The 23,139-nt window shown below is 41.5% G+C and overlaps 1 protein-coding gene across 13 annotated transcripts in view; it reads left to right on the forward strand.

Moving 5' to 3' along the window:
• TNRC6B (trinucleotide repeat containing adaptor 6B) overlaps positions 1-23,139 on the forward strand; it is a 126,206-nt gene that overhangs the window by 74,312 nt on the left and 28,755 nt on the right. For 8 of the 13 annotated variants that reach the window (XM_068142497.1, XM_068142500.1, XM_068142503.1 and 5 more), the window contains 6 exons: positions 6,182-6,269; positions 10,030-10,051; positions 11,653-11,997; positions 17,425-19,752; positions 21,013-21,186; positions 22,365-22,543. In XM_068142497.1, the coding sequence (XP_067998598.1) occupies positions 6,182-6,269; positions 10,030-10,051; positions 11,653-11,997; positions 17,425-19,752; positions 21,013-21,186; positions 22,365-22,543 (3,136 nt within the window). Of the gene's footprint in view, positions 1-2,048; positions 2,283-6,181; positions 6,270-10,029; positions 10,052-11,652; positions 11,998-17,424; positions 19,753-21,012; positions 21,187-22,364; positions 22,544-23,139 lie in introns of those variants that run through there. The other 5 variants (XM_068142499.1, XM_068142501.1, XM_068142506.1 and 2 more) reach the window with 2 other exon arrangements.

The raw sequence follows: 23,139 nt of genomic DNA on the forward strand, positions 1-23,139 counted from the left end.
ATTCAAAAGCTGTGGGACAGTTGTCCTTTTACTAACTAGTTGATTTTTATTTTCTTAACGGCATATTTTATCTCTTCAATACTGCTGTTCAGTGATGCTGTAAACATAAGTCTTATTTCAAGCAAATAAATAATTTCTTCTTTACCCTTGAAATTTTTACCAGGCTATTCAGGGCTGTTATCCTGAAGGGTCAGGACTTTACCTTCTAAAGGTCAGTTGGGGCTGTTCAGTCTGCAGAAGAGAAGGCTCCGAGGTGACCTAATTGTGGCCTTCCAGTATCTGAAGGGGGCCTACAGGAAGGCTGGGGAAGGACTTCTCAGGATCTCAGGTAGTGATAGGACTAGGGGGAATGGAATGAAGCTGGAGGTGGGGAGATTCAGGCTGGATGTGAGGAGGAGGTTCTTCACCATGAGGGTGGTGAAACCCTGGAATGGGTTGTCCAGGGAGGTGGTTGAGGCCCCATCCCTGGAGGTGTTTAAGACCAGGCTGGATGAGGCTCTGGCCAGCCTGATCTAGTGTGGGGTGTCCCTGCCCATGGCAGGGGGGTTGGAACTAGATGATCCTTGTGGTCCCTTCCAACCTTGACTGATACTATGAATTCACATGGCCTAAAATAATTTCAAATTCTGGTTTTGTCAGTTTATCCTAAAGACTGAGCATTGTTAATGGCTAACTCCTATTTAACCAGCTTGTGTGTGGCTTTGTCTAGTTGATGCATGCAGTCATTGCTTAACAGGAGAGGTGAATGTGATGTGCATTTTAACTTCTTTTAAAAAATAAAACTAATGTTATTTTGAGTCTTTTGATCATAAGATCATGACTCTTCTCATGGCTTAGTCTAGTGTAAGCAATTTTACCTTCAGGAATTTAGGGTCTGTCAACCCCAGGATTTAGTCCGTGATTTGTTAAGTCTTGGTTTTGTTTGATGTTCTGTTTAAATGTGCTGGAGCACACTTGTGTGTTTGGACACACCGCGCTCTTCTCATGCTGCTGAAATAATAGAGCACGTGTGTTAAGTGGGACATGTTGAATGAAAGGAGAACTATAAAGATTTCTGTGCTCCAGTACCAGTGCATTTCATCTTGCTTCATGTTTAGTCTCTGACATCCAAATTCCTGATACACTTTGAAAGCTTTCATCTGCCTGAAGTGTTTGAAGCAATAGACTGCCAGTATTCTTTGCTGCTGCAAGAAGGGCTTGCACCTCAAGGTGCACAAAGTCATTTGGGAGTTCATAGTATGCTTTTTCTTAATTGCTTAGTGTCCTTAGTTGTAAGCAGTTTGTGCTTTTTAACATGTTTGTATACAAATATACTTGAGGATTGTATCAATAAAGCCTCTGTTACAGTTAAGAGAATTGCATAGATAGAGGTGATGATGCTTCCATCACATATGCAGAGCATGGGATAAAGCACTACAATACAGTCAAGAGGAAACAGTCTCCTGGATATATTAGAGCAATGTAGGAGTCTTATTTCAAAAGGAAATACACTCACTTTTCCTAGTAGATCTTTCTGTTACATAATGCTGATCCTGCAAGTGTAGTTTCAGAATCCCCTTATTCTGGAAGAAGGTACAGAGGATGCTGAAGTTGGCTCAATTTAGAAGCAGATTTACAAATCCTCCTGTGCTTATTACAATACAGAGAACAGGATGCACCTATACAAGTTTTCTGTCACTGCTGTGTTGTTTTTGTGGTATAGCTAAAGCAAGTTTGCTGTGCTGAAAGTTAAGTATGGGGTCAAGAGGAGGGAAGATGACTCAGTACTGATATCTAGCCCACATCTTCATGTAAGAGGAACTTCCAAGTGCTCTTGCACTGTCCTACAGCCCTGTGGAAAGAACAGGGAGTTACTTGCGCTAAAACGCCTCTCCTGAGTTTTCATTTTGTACATTTCACTTTTTTACCTGTGTGTAATTTCAGTTTGAGGGTGATTCTGTGGGGTTGTGGAGTTTGTGTTGTCTAACACTGTGTGTAACTTTACCAATCAAAACATGTTGCCAGCAGATATGTAATATAATGCGTCATCTTGCCTCGAAGCTCCGTTTGTGATAGCAAGAACTTTGAACACAACTGTATGCCTCCGTCCCATACATTGTGAGAAGTACTTTAAAAACTTAACTAGGTTTTGTTTTTTCTGGAAAAATGCATAATAGAATTTTGCAAGAAATCCAACGTTTTCCAGAACTGGTAAATCGTGCTGCGGGAGGACACACTTCCTGAATACCCCTTTGTTCCACCCCCCGGAATGGCAGTCCACTTTAATAACTTGGACCTGGCAGGTATTTTCTTTTCCTTACCTACTGAACTAGCTGAAAAACCCTCTGTCCTCTGAAATGACTACTTTTGTCATAGCCAGAAGAGATTGTTATAAGAACTTACACAGTATTGAGTATACTTCATCATAACTACTGGGATGGCTTTGGGGAGCTTTTACGAACAAAATGTTGGGTTACAGCCTCTATTTTGTCCTCGACTGTAAGCTGTTAGCATGTCTTACTTGAAAGACTCCATGTGATTTTTAAGTACTTTCTAATGTTGTTTCTAAGATTTTGTGGGAAGTATTAATGTACAATTAGGTCACACTTTTGGACACGTACTTTCTTGAAGAAACCTGTAGTAGAAAGCTGGCTTCTGGTTCCTGTTCAACAGACTTCCTCTTCAGGGTTGTGGTGTGTCCATGTTCCCATTACGACGCCGGTAACAAAAACCGGAACCACACCCCATTGTATTACTCTGAATTCACTCATGTGGAGTTGATGGATGTTCTCCCCTGTTGATGTTGTCAGTGTTGCTGGAGTGTGTGTGAGGGACCCCTCAGGTTCCTGGACCAGGCTAGGATGAATTACCTTTTAGCCAATGGGAGAAGGTTAATAGACAGCACTGTCTTCTGAATGAGTTGATAAGGTACTTGAAGTTTATGTTGAATTTCTTGGAATACTTAACACCAACAGGCTTCAAGTGTACAACTGAAAAGGGAAAACAGTGATCATAAAACTTGAAATATTAGTAAACCACACTGAGGAGTGAAAGTGGAAAGACTGCAAATGTGATCTCTGAAATAGGGCTATGATATTTTCTCCCAGTTCAGTGACTTTTCAGTATAATGGTTCCTGTAGCATCAGTTGGAGAATGTAACTTCATACTTGCTGCATGTTTGTGAGGTTTTGGTTGCCTGTTGTTAAGGACTTGGTTGTCACGTACATTTGATGCACCCCAAGTGTTCTTCCACCTCAGAAGAACCTAAAGGTATATTCTTAGGTGAATTGAAGCCTAAATTACTAAGTTTTGATTGTTTCTACATTGTAGTTGGTTGTGATGTACCAAATGGAATACCAGATACACATCTCTACTAAAAGAGCAGAAGAAGGGGAGGTCATCATGCAAAACAAATTCTGTACAGCCTTAGTGCCATACATACTTGACCATTAGTCTGAAAACAAGGCAGCAGTTCTAGCAATCTCCCTGTCCTGAACTTAGCACAAAGACAGGTGACCATAACTAGCTGTTTACTTTCAGGTTATGAATCGTCTGTCATTGGCTTCTTTTAGTATTGTTGCTACAGGTTGTTCTAAGCCATAGCTTCAGCTTTGATTGTGAATATTTTTCTCATTATTTCCCATTCCCTGCTTTTCTGCTCGCAAAACAAAGGAAGGTGCTTTAAGCAGAAGGTTGTCTGTGTGCCAGAGAGTTACTGGAAGTCATTTTGTATTTGATCCTGTCCTTCTTCAGCAACTCTTTTAAGACAGGTCATAAACTTTTTGCCTGCTGCAAGAGAGTTTTTTGGAAATACTGGATTTGTAATTGGCTCTGCAGCCCAAAAGGCTTACATAGCTTGACAGTACAAAAGTAGTAAACAATTTGAGGTTATAGTAACTTTGGAAGATGAGGATGTCACTGGAGAATTTTTCATATTGCTTACAGTACATGGCTCAAAGAAAATGGGAATTTTTTTTTTTCCTCGATGCTGTGACAGTACACTGATGTCCCCAGTGCTTCAGCTCTTGTGCTGTTACTAACACTGGAAAACCTGCAGGGCTTTTTTGCTTGCCAGAATTTGGACTGGGAAGTGCTTTGATGCTTTATAGAAAACAGAAGAGAGCAAGAACTGACCCGGCTAAACAATACCAGACAAGGGTGCATGAAATGCAGAATGGTGTTCCATATGATGTGGAATGCTTGCCTCAAACTTGGTTAAATACAAACTGGGTTGAGGCAATCCCAGGCACAAATACAGGCTGGGCAGTGACTGTCTGGAAAGCAGCCCTGAGGAGAGAGACTTTGGGGGTGCTGGTGGATGAGAAGCTCAACATGAGCTCTCAGTGTGCACTTGCAGCCCAGAAAGCCAATCAGATCCTGGGCTGCATCAGGAGAAGTGTGGCCAGCAGGTCAAGGGAGGTGACTCTCCCCCTCTACTCAGCTCTGGTGAGACCCCCCCCCAGAGTACTCTGTCCAGTTCTGGAGCCCCTATTACAAGAGGGATGTGGAGGTGCTGAAACGTGTCCAGAGAAGGGCCATGAGGATGATCAGAGGGCTGGAGCACCTCTCCTATGAGGACAGACTGAAGGAGTTGGGGCTGGGATGCCCTGGGATGGGTTGTCCAGGGAGGTGGTTGAGGCCCTATCCCTGGAGATGTTTAAGCCCAGGCTGGCTGAGGCTCTGGCCAGCCTGATCTAGTGTGGGGTGTCCCTGCCCATGGCAGGGGGGTTGGTACTAGATGATCCTTGTGGTCCCTTCCAACCCTGACTGATACTATGATACTATGAACTTGCTGTTTTGTGTGAATTGCATTTAGTAGTAACCTCAGGAATTTACTAGGGACTCATCTTGCCTTTATCCATTTTCTCCATCTGTGAAGAAGGAGAGCCTAACTTTAGGAAACCAGCAAGATTTTTTATTACTATCATTAGAACTTTTTGATAAATTTCTTTAACATACTCAATCAGGAAGCTGTTAACACATAACATTTCAAAATAGTTCTGTAGGAATTGCTTGAAAATGCAAAAGAAAAATACTACCTATAGAATATAAATGCTGCAGTGGAAGGGAAAGTGAATGATTTGACGAAGGCAACTCAACCTTTTTTTAACTGTGCTCAAAAAAGCTTTCATGTGTGCATCAGTAAAAGAAATACGTCAGTACTGTTACAAACCCCAACTTTATTTCATAAAACTTTTAAGTCTTACTCTGAAAAATCTTGGCCTATACTTAATTTCTTCCTATTTCTGAAGTACACAGCTCTGGCCTCCGATCCAGCCACTCATCTGTCAGATCATCTATGTGCATCGAGACAATTGCTTAGGCTTTAATCTTTCCCTGTAAAAAGAAATTGCTTCATGTGTGCTGAAAACTTGGTCTTAAATTTACTTCTAAGGAGGTGAAGAGAACTGGTTAACAAAAGTGTGATTCACCATAGTAACAGCTCAGGCAATGGCGTATATGCAGTAGATTAACCATTTTCTGGTACTTTCCTATTTGATACAAAACATAGCAACAAGATGATGGCTTGACAACAATAGCAGCTGCACATATTTTTCTTCCTTTTCTGAAAGAATGGTCTTGTGGAAAAATAGATTCCCTGGAAAGTAATTTATATTGCAAGTTTCATTAAAAAAAATTCTGGGGGTGGGTGCAATAGGCTAGAAATTAAATTAGTGATTTGTATAATAAATGATGGTTTTGATTTGATGTGACACTTCTAGTCTCATACAAGTGACACAGCTACAGGCAATAGAATAATCTCTTCCCCTTGTGAAGATTAATGTCGTATCAGACCAAACCATCTTGCATGAAATTACAACTTCCCTTTTTTTATCATATGAAAAGATTCATGAGACTGTTCATTAAATAATAGCACAACCCAATTAAAAGGGTACTTTGGCCAAAATGTCTTGAAGACAGTTTCTAATACCAGGCATGTAGTTAATTTATATAGGGCACTGCCATTAGAGGCCTGATCTGAATAAAGGAATTTTCCTTTATGCAGCAAGGGTGTGATTGTGGCCACACTGAGCTGGAAGGTGCTTTTCTTATCTCAGTTAGACTGAAACCATCAAGTGAAAATTATGATGATAAGAGGAATCTAGTATCTTGACTTCCTTTCTTGAGGAGAAGAGGAATAGAGTATGTGTGGCTCTGGCATAACTTAATTGTGCTCATACCATTTTTCATGTTTTGGCAGAGAGAAGGAGCAAGAAAGGGAAGAACAGTTAATGGAAGACAAGAAAAGGAAGAAAGAGGATAAGAAAAAGAAGGAATCTGCTCAGAAGGTAGGTTTTGATACTTGAATTCTTCTATACCGCTGAAATGTGAATGAGGGTGGCAAGACATTAAATTGTGCATGAGAGCTTGATAGTTTAGAGTGATGCTTCATTATACTGTTTTTTGGCATCGTTTATCTGGAACCTAAGTATTTTACTTAGACATTCCATCTCCTTAGTGTCATGTGAAGTGAGAAAAGTGTTTTGATAGGAAGTACAGAATACGGGCTGTCTTGATCTGTGCAGCTCCCGCTGTGTTTAGGTGATTGGGGGCAGATGTGCTGCCAGGCTCTTGCAATTTCTGCAGTAAAATTGACTGAATACTTTCTAGAGCAAGATGATACTCCTTTTTTTCCAAGTCCTTAAGGAATTTTCAATGAAATATTTACTACTGATGATTCTCTTTATTTTTGCCAAGTATCACTTAGGTTTTCCATTTTCTGTAGCTAATAGCACTTTTACTGAAATGTTATCAGTTTGCTTCTGAGCCATAGAGTACTGATAAGTCACTGAAAATTGTTTGCTCAGAAAGTCATGTTTGACCACTTAGTGTGTTAGAAGCTCTCAATTTTGTGGAAAATGTAGTAGTTAATTCTGGGAGGTAGCTTGACATGTGAACTTGAGTCTCCTGCAGCTTCATCTTTGCTTTTCCTTTCTGTTTAGTTCTAGATTTCCCAGTAAAAGACAGATGTAACCATCCTGGAGTGAGTCTAGCAAAGGGCCCCTAAGATGATTAAGGGACTGGACAAATGAGAGGCTGAGAGCACTAACTAGAACAGTTCAGCTTAGAGAAGAGAAGGCTCAGGGGAATCGTATCAATCAATATACCCTGTGGGAGAGCAAGTGAAGAAGATGGAGGCAGTCTTTTCTCAGTGACCAGGCATGAGGCATTGTGCATGAACTGAAATACAGGAAATTCCACTTAATCATGAAAAGACTGGGTTTGTGTGAGTGTGTGACAGGGCACTTGCTGGAACAGATTTCCCAGACAGATTGTGGTGCCTCCATCTTTGGAGATGCTCAACTCGTTTTTGAACATGACCCTGTACAGTCTGGTTTTGATGACTTTATGTGGGGGAGAGCCTTGGGGATGGATGGGGGTCAGGGGTGGGAAGGAACTACAGACTAGTCTACACAGGCTGTCCCTTCCAACCTCAATGGTTGTGTTAAATGGAGAGCAAAGGCTTTACTTTTTCAGTAGTCTCTTTTTTTGTTTGCTTCAGTAACAGGTCCTACAAAATATCAGCTGTTAGTCCTGTGTTAGATTTCTGCTGAGAACAGCCAGCACCATTTTCAGTTAAATTTTGACTTACCTGAGAGCATCTTAAATCTGACTTCTACCAGTTTGAGTCTTACCACTTTAAATTAGGTGGAGATCAGCTGGTGGATTTCTGTTACCTTTATCCAGCCATTGTGTCAGTAAACACACCCAAGTACTGCAAAAGATCAGAAGCTGCAGGGTAAGACTCTCTAGAGTCTTTGTCTCAGTGTGCTGCAGTTTAATGTTCAGGTACAGAAAGTGTATGTAGGAACCACAAGGAGCAGACCCTGCTAAGACTAGTGACCAAGGGTTGTATGCTGATACTCACTGATACAAGAGGATCTTGAAAAGGTTGTAATGATCATCTTGGTAAGTGCAGTGAGTGTTCACTTAGAAATCAGTGGTTTGAGTACAGAATAGATTTGCCAGCTTTCTTGTGTGCTCCTTTATCTAATGAGTTACTCTGTATGGTTGATTGTAACAGTGTTTTGCCAAAATCTTGAGAAGGGTGAACACTAAATAACTTAATCTCTTAGAGACCAAACTTGATAGTAATACTTGGAGATACCAAGTAATAGCAGAGCAGGCAACCAAATGGACAGAACATAAATCTGTGTGTGTGTTCATTCTTAGTGCCTGTGGTGGTGGCGGTCACCAAATCAGCAGTAATGATTCAGGGGTGCTTTCTTCAGACTAAGCAGATATATGACATGAAACAATTTTCTGCCTGGATCTTCTGAAATGTAAAATAAACAAATAAAATCACTTCAACAGAGGTCATGCAAGAAAACTCACAGATGAAATTCCTGTGGTTAGTGTCTCAAGGGCTGTTTGCTAGCTTGTCAGAAGGATGAGCTTGACTCTGCCTTCCCATTCACTGTAGCTGCTCCTGCCCTGCATATAGGCTGCCCCTTTAAATCTGAGACAGTCACATGTCCTCAGATTTAGTATTCTAGACAAAAAACCACATAAACAAAACACCCCACCAAAACCAATACAAAACCAGATCATTTTGACTCGGAGAACAATGCAGTGCAGGCAGAGGTAGTTTCTCTTTGTTTCCTAATGCAAATTGATTATCATGTGGAATTCTTTAAAGATTTGTTCCAGTGAGGTTCTGCCAAGTGGACAGGTTACTCCTTTACTGAATGTGTGTGGTTTACTGCTGACCATAGTAAACCTATCAGCATTTCCAAATTTGATTTGTCCATAATTTTTTTTGCTTCCTTCCTCTTCTTTTAGTAGTGAAATAGCAGAGTCACTTGAGTGCTTAACATAATTTTCAGCTGTTTTATAGAGGATCTCATTTGATGCATACCAGATTTTTCCTAAGTGAAAATTGTGGTCTGGTTTGGTACAGATACAGTTTTGCTACAGGTGCATTTTTAGTGTCTTGGAGACTTTCAGATGACAACATTCTGTGAAGTTATGATGCTTAAGATTCATGTCATAGCAAATGTTCCACTTTGCACATCGTGGTGTTCATCTTTTCAAGGTAAACGATGCCAGAGCAGTTCCATGCAGTTTGTCTTTTTATTCTTTACCACACAAAGGAGTTCTGGCTTGGTTGGTTGAAACAAAGTGCTTTTTACTTGTTGTTTCATTATTCTACACTGTCATTGTGTGCTTTCCAGAATTATGGACTAGTTCAGCAATTTCTTTCAAGAACAGGTGTGGTAGAACCTCTCACATTGTGATCTTTAGAGTTTTTCCATTATTGTGTAATGAAACTCATGATCGACAGGCTCAAAACCATGCTACAATACACATGCTTGCAGAGAATATACCAGCAGCATGTTTGTCTCTACTGCAGCTTGAAGTCAGCTATGCTGAAAGAATGTAGGAGTACAGCAAAGCCACGTATTTTGAGTATGTTGGCCAGTGTGATGGCTCACTCCAGTAATCAAGTTCTTACTGTGTTCATGAGATTTTTGAAGTCTGCTGCTTTATTGGTGTTGCTGGTGGCACTTGTAAATGTGGCAATGAATCCAGTAAGGTTTAGGATTTCTTTTACTTGGAAAAGGTGTCATGAGATCAGTGAAATGGGAAGATGGCAGAGACAGGCTGCTATTTTCACCTCTGGTTACTCTTGTGGGAGTGCCATTGCTAGCTCCAACAGCCTGCTGGAAGGATGCTCTCACAGAAGGAAGGTTTTGTTACATTTCACCTGCAGTGCTTCACGTCCAAAGCCTGAAAGAACTGTAGTGCTGTAGCACATTTGCTTGTGCTTTAAAAGCCCATGTTTGGGATGAGGAGGGGGTGAATACTGAAATTGTAGTGGAAGTAATTAGTGTTTCTGCCAGGAAATTTTACATCAGACAGATATTATAGGAGCTGTCTTGTTTTTGAAAACTTGACAATAAGAATGCTTGTAGTATATCAGCTGAGTATTTTCATTCAGCAACAGCAAATACTATTCTTGTGCTTATAAAGTCATGATTTAGTGCAGCCTGTGCAATGTTTTGAGGTTCTTAAAACTGTATTTACATTCTTGCTCTTAATTTGCAGGTCACAGATCAAAAAACCAAAGGTAAGACTCTTTTGATCCTAAAGAGTATTTTTATTGACTTGAGCCAAAACTTGGATCTTGATCAAAACTGTTGGAAAAGGCAGGGGAGTTTGGAGTCAAGATGAAATACTGAAGATGTGTATTTAGAAGAAATGAAGGTTGAGGTGATTAAAATGCAGGGCCTAAAACATGAAGTGAGGATGAAAGGTTTACAGGTGCAATAGGTTAGCTGAAACATTAGGCTTTCAGTTTCTAAGAATCATTAAACAGCTAAACAAAACCTGAAGTCACCTATATAAATGAAATGGAAGACAAGTACTGCTTATGGTGAGGTATAGAAAAATGAGTGAAAATTGCTTCAGTTTTGGAAACAAGAGAAATTTAGGCACCTGAATCCCAGCAGATAAGGCAGGACTGATGAGTGAGCATCTTTAAAGTTAAGCTTATTTAGGTTACCTAGAAATATATTTAATCTTGATTTGTGTGTGGCAGTTTTCTTACTAAAAAAGAGAGAGAGAAAATTGCTGTTATAGACAGAAGATAACTGAGATAGTAACTTGATTTTACAGCTGAAAATACCATTTTGGGGGTTTGGGGCAATAAGAATTCGATAAAGAAATCAGAAAACCCTACTGAAATAAAAGGTGAAGGATAGTGCAGCCGTGTTGCTAAAGAGGAGTTCACTTGTTTTGTCCTTGCATGTCTAAGAGGAAAAATTCAACTGATGTATTTACTGCTGAGGATGGTTTTCTGGGCTGGTTTCTTTCTTGTGCTAATTCAAACTTTAATCTTCAACAAAGGCTAGAGCAGATGTATTAGATTTTCCTTGCCTTTGGAGTCTGATCTGGCAATTACACCTTGTAAGTGCCTGGACGGGAATTTCTTTTGCTTTGTTTAAGGAAAGCACAAGGAGAATGTCAATGAGGGGTCACAAGTCTAGAGTCTATGAAATTTTGTGATAGTGCTATTTCCTTGAGGATTTGTTTGTTGTTTTCCAATGCATAATAGTCCTCAAAGCAGCATGTCCCTCTTATAAGGGCACCTGGTGACCAGATGGGAAACTTTAGGTGAACCCAAGTACCAAATGCAGCATTTTGGGTGAGAGTCAACTATAACGTGTTTTATTTCAGAGCAGTACGGACTAGTGACATTTGCTAACTCTGACTCCAAGAGCAGTGTTGGGTGTGGGGGTTTTCCTTCTTTGTTTTGGCAGTGAATCTGTAGCCTGGTAAGCAGATCAAAATGTGGGATCTGATTTAAGGTCTCCCATAAGGATGATGCATAACAATCCAAAAAACCAATTAAAGATCAGGGAAACAGGGGCAGGCGAGGGAACCAGTTCTAGGTGACTTCACAGATTTTAAAGTGACTCACTGCCCAGGGTGTATTCTTCACCAACTTAGTTTCCAAAAAATTTGGTGCTTAGAGCAAAATACTTGTTGAGGGCAGAGTTTCATCCTGGGGTATGAAGTTGCATATGGAAGCAAGAGGCATGCCTGCTACTGCTTGTTTCTGCCATTGCAGAGAAGAAGGAAATACGAAAGGAAAGAGCCTCTGAGTTCTTGTAGTTGACACAGGTTTGAATGGAAAAAATTCCAATTTTCATTCTTTCTGTTTTTCAGTGCCCGAAGTGACGAAACCAAGTTTAAGCCAACCAGTGGCTGCCAGCCCAATTGGCAACTCTCCATCGCCACCAGTCAATGGTGGCAACAATGCCAAAAGGGTGGCAGTGCCGAACGGACAACCGCCAAGCGCCGCCCGCTACATGCCTCGGGAGGTGCCGCCGCGATTCCGTTGCCAGCAGGATCACAAAGTGTTACTGAAACGTGGGCAGCCCCCTCCGCCATCCTGTATGCTCCTTGGGGGTGGAGCAGGGCCTCCTCCCCCAACAGCACCAGGAGCAAACCCAAACAACGCACAACCAGTGACAGGAGCACTGCTGCAGAGCGACAGCGGGACTGCAACAGGCAAGTCACACTGTACAATGAACACGTGTGTGTGCGTGGCGGGAAAGGGATCAGAAACTGTGCATAAGCATCTCATGTAATGCAACTCCTCAGATTGCTTTGGAGAGGTTGCTTCGATTTTGGTGTAGAGACTCATGCTCTGTGAGCAGTGGATGCAATTTCTAATACTAGAGGGAACAAGAAAGTTGATTTAAAAAAAATGTCTTGGGTGGTCTGGGTCTTAGACTGTGATATACACAAGACTGCAGCAAAGTAATGCATGCACAATGCATGGATAAACAGCATTTTATGCTTGTTAGTGAGTAGTACTTCCTAGCTCTATAGGTTTGTTTGATGTGAGTTTCCTATCTTGTCACTTCTGTATATGATGTGGTAAAACACGTGTAGGTAAGCCTGCAAATGGCCAGCGTGCATCACGTCTCATCTGGATGAAATGAGATGTTACATGATGGTCCTTCTGCTCTTGACTTTTTTAGTAGGAATCTTTTTCTGCCTTAAATAAGCTTTTAATGAAAGTAGCAACTGCCCTGTTGTTACTTTTCTGTTCACTTTGAATTCCAGAAGATAATTTGATTTTATGATTGTTTATGAGCGTAGAGAAAATATGACTGGCTCTGAATTTTTTTGACCCCTGGGGGATTTCAGTAACTGTAATATTTCCTTTTTAAGTTATGATAGTAGAGCAAACAAAATTCTGGTCAAGACGTCTGTGTTCTAAAGAAAAACTTAGGTGATCTGAGGAGTCAAGGACAGCATCAGTTCCTAGCCCTAATAGCATTCTAAAAAGAAGTAATAAACGCTTCAAAGTCAAAAGAGGAAAAGAACAATACCAATATGTCTGAGTTTGAAAACCTTTGAAAACCCTACTGGACTAGTGGTAGGGTTTTTTTACCACAGTCTTGGAGAACTTCAACTTTTTGTCGTTCTCTGTTGCTCACAAAAATAGAGGAGGTGCCTCAGAACTCCATATTCAAGCAAGCTAGATGGGATGGCTGTCTTCATTAAAAAATATTCTAGCAGAATGAATAATTCCATTTGTTTTGTGGTTACAGTACTTGATTTCCTTTGTAGCAAATCCCTGTTTGACAGATTTTGCTGTCTTTGATGTTTACTGTTTAATAAGGAGGTGAAGTGAATTTCAAACTACCTGACAAAGTTTTAGCTAGTCAGTTTAGAAACAGGTCTCTTGGAGATGACTGATCTTGATAAAACACCTGAAAGATAAAAAGCAGGGGGGGAGAACCCCACCCAAAACAATCTTTGAACTGTATTTGAAATCCTAGCATTATGTCAGCATTAGTATGCCCTCACAGTGATTGTAGTAGACTGACAAAGGAGACTTTATGGCAGTGAAGCATTCTAAAAATGTCCAAAGCTTCTCCATGGACAGCATTGGTTTTTGCTGTTGGATGTACTAGGTGAGGACCATTTGGAAGTATTTTAGCAGCTCCTTCTCTGTATTTGTCACCTAATTTTTCTGAGGCTAGAATTTGACTTTATACATTCTCATATTTTAACACTCAGTTTTATGATGCATTAACAGCTAAATGTTACATGGCTGTAATTCATTGATTGTGGCAAGTTTTCATGCCAATGGTTAGTTGCATTATCCTGATGTAAGTTAGGATTGTTGCCAACAAAGGTGGGGGTCTTTCAGACCTGCCTCACCTCATCCAAATTTCTTCACCATTGTACAGAGTTAACTGGGCTGGGAAGATGACTTGGATTAAAATTAACCCAAAGTGGTTTTTAAAGTGAATTTGTAGAGTGGTAGGAGATTTGGGTTGGAAGGGACTTCCAAAGGTCATCTACTTCAGTCCTCCTGCAGTGAGCAGAGGCATCCTCCACTAGATCAGGTTGCCTAGAGTCTCGTTGAGCCTGACTAGCTCCAGAGATGAGGCCTCCACTACCTCCCTGATCAACCTGTTCCAGTGTTCCACCACCCTCATGGTAAAGAACTTGTTCCTAACATCCAATCTAAATCTACTCTTCTCTAATTTCAAATTATTTCCCTTCATCCTATCACTGCAGGCCTTCTAAGGAGTCTCTCTCCATCCTTCTTGTAGGCCCCCTTCAGGTACTGGAAGGCTGCTATTGGGTCTCCCCAGAGTCTTCTCCAGGCCGACCAACCCCAGCTCCCTCAGCCTGCCCTCATAGCAGAGGTGTACCAGCCCCCTAATCATTTTCATGGCCCTCCTCTGGACCTGCTCCAGCAGGTCTAGGTGATACTGCAGTTCAGGTCACCTGAATGTCAATGGGAAAAACGTGCAAGCATGTAAGAGATGTGCTAGAGGAATGGGAATGAGTGGCTGGACAAGGGAACGGCTGGGGCTGTCACTTAGGGTGCTCTATCAAAGTGCTTATGGAAGTATGGCATTGCAATCTGTCTTGCATCTGAGGTTGGATTTCAGGTTGGGCCTGATTTCTGTCAGGCACTTATCCACTAATTTATCCTGTGTGAAAACAAAACCAGGTTCCCAAGAGGAAAAACAAACCAGCTTATCTACTCTTTCACATTGTTGCATTCACCAGATAACTATCAGTGGTGGTGGTGAGGCTTTAATACATAAAGTCAATGCACAGTCCTTTACATGAATCTTTGTTTACTGGAATTTAAATGCTTCTGTGAGATGGCACAACTCTAGTTCCCTGAAAAGATGACACCAAATTCACTGTTGTCTTGCAGGAGTACAGGAGATTGGGTTGGATTGGTATTCTTCCAAAACCAATGATATTCAGGATGACTTTGGAAAACAAAGCTGAAATTTTTATTGGCGAAAGGCAGTAGTTGCAATACCTTCTAAGAATCACCACCTTCTCTCACAGCAAAACTGCATTCTTCATTTCAGGCTTTCAGTACTTTCACTTAGTTCATCCTTATCTTTTGGAAAGCCTCCTGAAGATTTGTTAGCAATTTATTTCATTTTAGTCATAGCAGAGACTGACTTATCTGCAGCATGTTTGTTACTGAGGAAGACTCTGTTTAAGAACTAAGAGTCCTTAGTCCATTATCTGAAGACAAAACTCTCATTTTTCAGAATTTTGTTGCCCCTGCCAAGTGCAGCAAGAGGAGGCTGGTTTTATAAAACAGCCCATTACATTGTGTCCTTGTACTCTGTCAGGAAGCATCCCAATCTTAATACTTCTAGAATGTCTTCAGAAACTAAACGTGATGTGCTCCATTGAAAAAAAACCCATGCGAAGATCTTTCTAAGCGCTTAGCTGCCGCCTGGGTGTCATTTATTTGCTGAATCATTGCTTAGCTCAAAAGAGAGCAACCTTGCAGTCTTTTGAACTTGTCTTTGGCTGTCCTCCTTAATCTATTCCTGTGATCTGTCTAATCAGAAGGGTTTTTTAATTGGGGAAAGGGAAAAAAAAAAAGTCAGTGTGTACTGAAAAGATAGGCAGATATAAATATCAGTAGTGTCACACTTCCTTGCTATTGTTAAGGTTGCACTTGAGGTTAAGGCAACAGGAGGAACAGAATGTGCGTGGGAACTGCTTGGTCTTTTGAATCTTGGTGGCTAGGGCTTAATGGACGAAGACAAACTTGCTCATCAGTATTCAAAGCTTACAAGAGAATGCTAACCTTGCTGTGAACCCTGGATCTTTACTGGTGTGCTCAATGCACGGAGATGGGGAAGTCATTCAGTAGATGGTTGCTGGTTAAGCTGATGAACTGCAAGCCTAGGACAGGCGCTGAAGGTTGTCTGTTTTCTGTTAAAAGTATTAGCAACCAGAAGTTGTGGTCCTCACTTTTGAATGTATAACAAAGGAATTTGGTGGGAGTGAAATCCACTTTTTAAAGGTCATTATGCCTTACTTGCGTGGAAGCTGTCATATGAGCCAGTATTGGTAGCAACTATATAGATTTGGGTATGAATATTGATGCAAGTGTTACTATGGACTTCTTGCTCTGCAGAATCAGTTAAATAGGTTGGGTGAGATAAGAGTAGTATTTTAGGGTTTAGTGAGTATGTTTAGTCTTCATCACTGGAAAAAATGCGGCGAGGGCAATTTAGGGTCCCTTGGTATTAAAAATACATGGAAAGATGAGTGGAACTGTATATAGAGAACAGCACTGAAGTACTAATGAACTTAAATTATTTAGAGGATCAGAGGTAGTTATATGGATGGCAAGGAAATCTTGGCTGACATTTTAAACTGATGGTGATAACATGTCTGTGTATATGAGGACATCATGTTGCCAGCCCCTAACGTAGGCTTCACCCATTGTGGCACTCTGTTAATTTGTCTGCTTTAAAACTACATTCAACTAGCTTGTCTGTATGAAGCCATACCATGTAGAACATAACAATAGCTCATCACAGATGAAGGAAAGGGACTCTATTCATTGTTGTTCTTCCTGCTAGTTTCCTTACAGTGACCCCAGAGTTCACTGAATTTGCAGGTTACCCTGTATGATGCAGTGAACCAGCAAAAAACTAACCCATCAAAGTGAACAGTTTCGTGGGAATACAGCTGACTTAGAGCTGAATTGCCATCAGAACAATCACAATTGAGAGGTGAAACATGGGAAGCTTCAAGTTGGTAGAGCTGGTCTGGTGAGAAAGTGAAGGAAAAGTGAGGGCTCTTACTAGCATCCATCCAGCGGCAGTGAGATCAGCTTTAGCTGCTCACTAAACCAAGCTGTGGTTTCTAGAGTAAACGCAGCATTGACATAAAACGTGGGGTAATTACACACCGAATCCAGCTTGCACATTACTACTCAGAAAATGTTAATTCATGTAACTTTGGACTCAATTTTGATATACAGTAACTTTTGGAACTGATGTTTCTTGTTTTGAAAATGATTGAAAGACATTCCTACCAGCAAAATCAGCTTGGGGGGGGCGGAAAAAAAGGTACTCGAATCACAAGGGTAGAGTTCTTCAGCTTTAGATATTCATGAGATGCTTTTTTTGTCTTCAATCTTTCATCTCTTGATGTGTAATAAATAGTAGTTGCTTTGCATCCGTTGAGTAACAAACCAACAGCTGACTGCATGTCCGTACACATGCATATGAATGTGTGCACACAGATGCTTATTGTGTATATATGGTATGGTTCCAAATGTGTATTTGAAAAATTACCACCAGTGTCACTAGTGTTCATTTTACTGGGCTGTAATTATGATGTTGAATGTAGAGCTGGACTGTTAGCAGAAGTCAACAGTGAATTCAGATGCCCACAAAACATTTGTAGAGAGTTTGGCTGAAGTTTTTGTCAGTATTTTCAGTGACGTTTGGCAGTCTGATGGTCTTCCAAAGCTAACTTGTTGCACATTTGAGGGAAGGGTTCTTTCTTACTGATGAAGGCAGTACTCAATAGAGTAAAAAATGTGCTGTTCAGTGCTTGTAAACAATACTGATTATTAATGATATTTTTTGGATGTGGTGGGTTTCTTGTTTTTGGGGTTTTTTTTAGATTCAGCAATTGGAGGTGCTGCTGCTTCAAATTATGCAAATTCCACTTGGGGTCCTGGAGCCTCTTCCAACAGCGGCACCAACGCCAACCCAACTCACATCTGGGACAAGGTGATTGTAGACGGGTCTGACATGGAAGAGTGGCCTTGTATTGCCAGCAAAGATGCTGAGTCTTCTTCCGAAAACACCACCGATAACAACAGTGCCTCAAACCCTGGCTTGGAGAAGAACGCTCTGCCAGGAAGCACCACTAGTAACAAAGGAAAAGGAAGCCAGTGCCAGTCTGGAAGCGCTGGAAACGAATGTAATCTTGGGGCCTGGAAATCTGATCCCAAGGCTAAATCTGTTCAATCTTCCAACCCTGCTGCCGAGAGTAACAATGGACTAGGTAATTGGAGGAACTTGAGTGGACAGGACAGAATTGGTCCTGGTTCTGGCTTCAGCAACTTTAACCCAAATAGCAACCCATCTGCTTGGCCGGCACTGGTTCAAGAGGGAAACTCTAGGAAAGGGACTTTGGAATCTGATAGCGGTAGCTCCAATGCACAGATTAGCACAGTAGGTCAGACCTCTAGGGAACAGCAGTCAAAGATGGAAAATGCGGGTGTTAACTTTGTCTCTGGCAGAGAACAGGCTCAAATTCATAACACTGATGGACCAAAAAATGGAAACACTAACTCCTTGAACTTAAGTTCACCAAACCCTATGGAGAATAAGGGAATGCCCTTTGAAATGGGCTTGGGGAACCCTTCCAGGAGCACTGACACCCCTTCACAAAGCACTGGAGAAAGAAAGAATGGGAGTGTTGGATCTTGGGGTACAGCTAGGGGGTCTTCTGGAACTGACACAGTCTCTGGACAAAGCAATTCTGGAAACCATGGGAACAATGGAAAAGATAGAGAGGACTCCTGGAAAGGAGCTTCTGTTCAAAAATCTAATGGGTCAAGAAGTGATTCTTGGGATAACAATAACCGGTCTACGGGTGGTGGGTCTTGGAACTTTGGCCCTCAGCATGCAAATGAAAGCAAATGGGGTGAAGGGAACAAATTAACATCTGGGGTCTCTCAGGGAGAATGGAAACAGCTGTCTGGGTCTGATGAACTGAAGATTGGAGAATGGAGTGGTCCAAACCAACCAAATTCTAGCACTGGAGCATGGGACAATCAAAAAGGCCACCCTCTTCCTGAAAACCAAGGCAATTCCCAGGCTCCCTGTTGGGGAAGATCTTCCAGCTCTGCAGGAAGTGAGGTTGGAGGTCAAAGCACTGGAAGCAACCACAAAGCAGGAAGTAGTGACAGTCACAATTCTGGACGCCGCTCATACAGGCCTACACATCCCGATTGCCAGGCAGTCTTGCAGACTTTGCTGAGCAGGACTGATTTGGACCCCCGAGTGCTTTCAAACACTGGGTGGGGCCAAACTCAAATTAAGCAAGATACTGTGTGGGATATTGAAGAGATGCCACGGTCTGAGGGGAAGTCTGATAAAGGAACTGAGGGGTGGGAGAGCTCTGCCACACAGACAAAGAACTCAGGGGGCTGGGGCGATGTACCCAGCCAAAGCAATCAAATCAAGTCTGGATGGGGTGAGCTCTCAACCCCAACGGAGTGGAAGGACCCCAAAAATACTGGAGGATGGAATGACTATAAGAACCCAAATTCTTCAAACTGGGGAGGAGGAAGACCAGAAGAAAAATCATCTTCCTCTTGGAATGACAACTCTAGTAAGGATCAGGGGTGGGGTGGACGGCAACCTAATCAAGGATGGTCTTCTGGAAAGAACGGTTGGGGAGAGGAAGTTGACCAAACAAAAAACAGCAACTGGGAAAGTACAGGAAACAAGCCAGTGTCTGGTTGGGGTGAAGGTGGGCAAAATGAGATTGGAACTTGGGGTAATGGTGCAAATACAAGTGCTGCTTCAAAGGGTGGATGGGATGATTGTAAAAGAACTTCAACATGGAATGAGACGGGTCGACAGCCCAACTCCTGGAACAAGCAGCAGCAGCAGCACCAGCAGCAACAGCAGGAGGCTTCTGGTTCCTGGGGTCCACCGCCCCAAACACCAAGCAATGGGCGACCTCCAAACCCAAACTGGAACAGTGGACCACAGCCAGCTGCCCCCAAGGAGGAGGAGCCTAGCGGCTGGGAAGAACCTTCTCCACAGTCAATCAGTCGGAAAATGGATATTGATGATGGCACTTCGGCGTGGGGAGATCCTAGCAGTTATAACTACAAGAATGTGAACCTGTGGGACAAGAACTCACAAGGAGGACAGGCCCCACGGGAGCAGAACCTGCCTACTCCAATGACTAGCAAATCACAAGCATCAGGTACCAGTCTTTTTCCTTTCTTTACTGCTCTCCTATATAAGCTTAATATATGAGAGACTCCTGTAGCCTCCAATTTCTCGTAGTTTAATTCCATAAAGAAAAACAATTTATTTGAGTAGTTGGTTCTGTATTTAAAGCATTTTAAAAATTTGAATCAATCAGTCCTCTGCTTGATGTGTTGTGCCTTAGTAACTGTGATCTGAATGTTGGTCAGCTTGACAGTAAAAGAAAAGTTTCTTAGCTGACAGATCTGCACAGTCAAACATAGCTCTGAAGAACAGATTGAATTACAAAATCCTTTGAGTTGGGAAGAAAACTCTTAAGCTCATTGAGTCCAGCCATAAACCTAACACTGCCAAGACCACCACTAATCCATATCTTTAAGTGCCTATTCTGAAAACCACCAAGGAGGGTGACTCAACTGCTTCCTTGGGGTTGGTAACCCTTTCAGTGAAGTCGTTTGTTCTAATATCCTAAACCTCACCTGGCACAACCTGAGGTCATCTCTTCTTGTCCTATTGCATTTTACTTTGGAGAAGAGATTGACACCTTGCTACATCTGCCTTTCAAATAGTTGTAGGGAGAGATAAGGTCTTCCCTGGACCTTCTTTTATTCAGACTGTCACATTTTTAATACTGAATTAGTGTATACATGGGGGAAAAAAATTTCTCATTCTTAGTCACTAACTTTTTGCTCTTACACAGTTAACTCTTGAAATTGAGTGAGTCTGTGATCTACTTCTTTAAGCTCATTTTGGTTCTGCTATATGATAAGGAAGACTAGGCAAAATATTTCCTGCTTTGGAATGAAGACAAGAAAAAGTTACATAGTATGGAAATATGTTAAGATGTTTTTATGTAATCTGTGACTCAGACATGCTTTAAAGAATAGTATTTCATTTTAATATGTACTTCAAATATGTCCTTATTCTTTCTTCAGTATATGAAAATGCAGAGTTAGCCTGATGCTTTTAATTAGTCACAAAAGTTTACTAGATAGGAGGACAGCATTAGATATGGGGTTTATATTTAACCTGGAAAAACAGTTTTACTCATCATAGCCTTCTCTTCCATTTCATCCCTGGAGTTCAGTGAACACTCCTTAAGTTGATGGGATATTAATTCTATTGGACCCATGCTATTGAGAATCAGAAGTTCTCAACAGGAAGAATGAGGCAGTAGGTTTAAGACATGGTACTGCACTGTAGGAAGTATGTTGTCTTAATGGTCTGTAAATTAAAACTTTCTCCTTTTGTGCAGTCTGGAGCAAAAGCACTCCACCTGCTCCAGATAATGGTACATCCGCCTGGGGTGAGCCAAATGAAACCAGTCCCGGGTGGGGTGAAGTAGATGATACAGGAGCATCAACAACAGGCTGGGGAAACGCACCTTCCAACGCCCCGAATGCCATGAAATCCAGTGAGTACAGGCCAGGTACCAGTTGCTTTGCTGTGGTCCCAGAGATTCTCAGTCTTTGGCCTTTTGACACAGGAGGAATTGCCTCAGGCCTAGAAATGGTGTTGAATGTTGTGTAAGATTTTGAGTGGTTGAGTGTGTGCTTGCAAATGACTAGAACTTTGTCTTCTAAGGTAATCAGAAATTTCTTAATTAAGCACATAACTGGGCAGGCTCCAATTTGTGTTAAGTGTTGAAACATTAGAGCGTCTGGGTGAGGAAATGTCTTTTTCTCAATGTTGTGTCTTCTCTGGCTGCTAACTTGTTACTTACAATCCAAACTTGTTATGTGATAAATCATTTTTCCTGGTGATTGCAGAAAACTGAATGGACAGTACAGACAAATTTCATTCTGGAGGCCATGACCTAGTAATCTGTGCTTTGATAATGCAACTTTTGCCATCAAATGGATTTGATTTCTTTTTGTGGTTGTTTTTAATGACTTGAGGAAACTGTAACTCTCACGAAGTGCACTTTCTTTTGTGACTGATCCTAAGTGGATGGCTGCTTTCTGGCACTGTTTTGTGCCCTCTCACTCAAATGCAGAAAAATAAGTAGGAGTCCTAGAGACAAGTCATCATTACACCACTGTTCAGTCACAATTCAGAATCTCAGACGTGAGAGCTGTCAGTGCAGGCAAACAATCCATGGCTATGTAGTTAAACCCAGGGTTATATGATTCCATGTAAACACTGTGACTGGAAATAAAATACAACTGTAGAGTCTGCCCTGTATATCACATTTCCAGATTAATTTATTGATTCTGCAGTTGTAATCCTGAAGTGTAGCCTTTTCTGTGTAAGTAACATGTCTTCCATTTGGCCTAGAAAATAATAGGTTGTCTTGTAAAGAAACCCAAATGCAGCTGTATCAGTATAAGAGAAGAGGTCCCTGTGGTTGTTATCTCTTTAAGGATTTGACATTGCTTTGAAATAGTAGCAAAACATGCCATGCTACCGTGCCATTGAATCTCTTGCTTTGGGGATTCATGCACAAGTTTTTGCAGCTTGGTAAAGGCTTTTTTCCCTTCCCCCTCCCCCCCCTTTTTTTTTTTTAATTCCTTTGGGTTTCTGATGATAGTGCAAAATTGATTGAGATCAAGTCACCAGCTGCATGGTATTGTAGACTGCTTTTGAGCTTTTTTTCTTCTTCTAAAGGTTCTAAATCTATGCAAGATGGCTGGGGAGAGAGTGATGGGCCAGTGACAGGAACACGTCATTCCAGCTGGGAAGAGGAGGAGGAAGGAGGAGTCTGGAGCACAGCAGGCTCTCAGGGAAGCAGTTCCTCCCACAACTCAACAAGCTGGGGGCAAGGGGGAAAGAAAACACAAATGAAGGTAAAATGCTTGAATGATTCATAACTATTGTCTTGTCTGAAAGCAGTATGATTGATATGTTACAGAATAGCTCCTTTAAAAGGGTATTACAGAATTCAGTTGGAGAGGTGTCTGTTACAACCCTAGGAAAAAGTGAGATTTCTGGATTTGTTTTAATGTGTTACACCTGCTGTGACTAATAAATATGCCAGCAGGTGTCACATTCTTTCAGTATGTAAGCTGCAGAGACATTACTAAATGAAATTCTGCAGTAAGTGTCCCAAGGCTATTGCTCCTCTCTACACATCTTTATGTTAGGCTGCTGTGGTTTTCCTTGCATAGCTTACTGAGGAAGTTCAGAGTTCCTTTGGCACATGCACTGTTAGATTTAGATCTGACTTGGTTTTGTTACTGACTTTTAACCTCAGAAGCAGAACCTTGGCTATAGTGTCATTTGCATTAAAGTTTTCTAGTACAGTAACTTTTGGCACTATATTAATATTGGAATGGCTATGCTTTGTCCACATCTAATCTAATAGGGCAAACTCAAAAGGCAAGTGTAGAGCAGCTTCCTGGGGTGCAGAGATAGGGTTGTGACATGGTAGTATGGAGTTACA

Source organism: Melanerpes formicivorus, unplaced genomic scaffold (genome assembly GCF_026170545.1).
Source record: "Melanerpes formicivorus ecotype bairdi unplaced genomic scaffold, bMelFor1.0.p_v2 SCAF_8, whole genome shotgun sequence".
Lineage (NCBI taxonomy): Eukaryota > Metazoa > Chordata > Aves > Piciformes > Picidae > Melanerpes > Melanerpes formicivorus.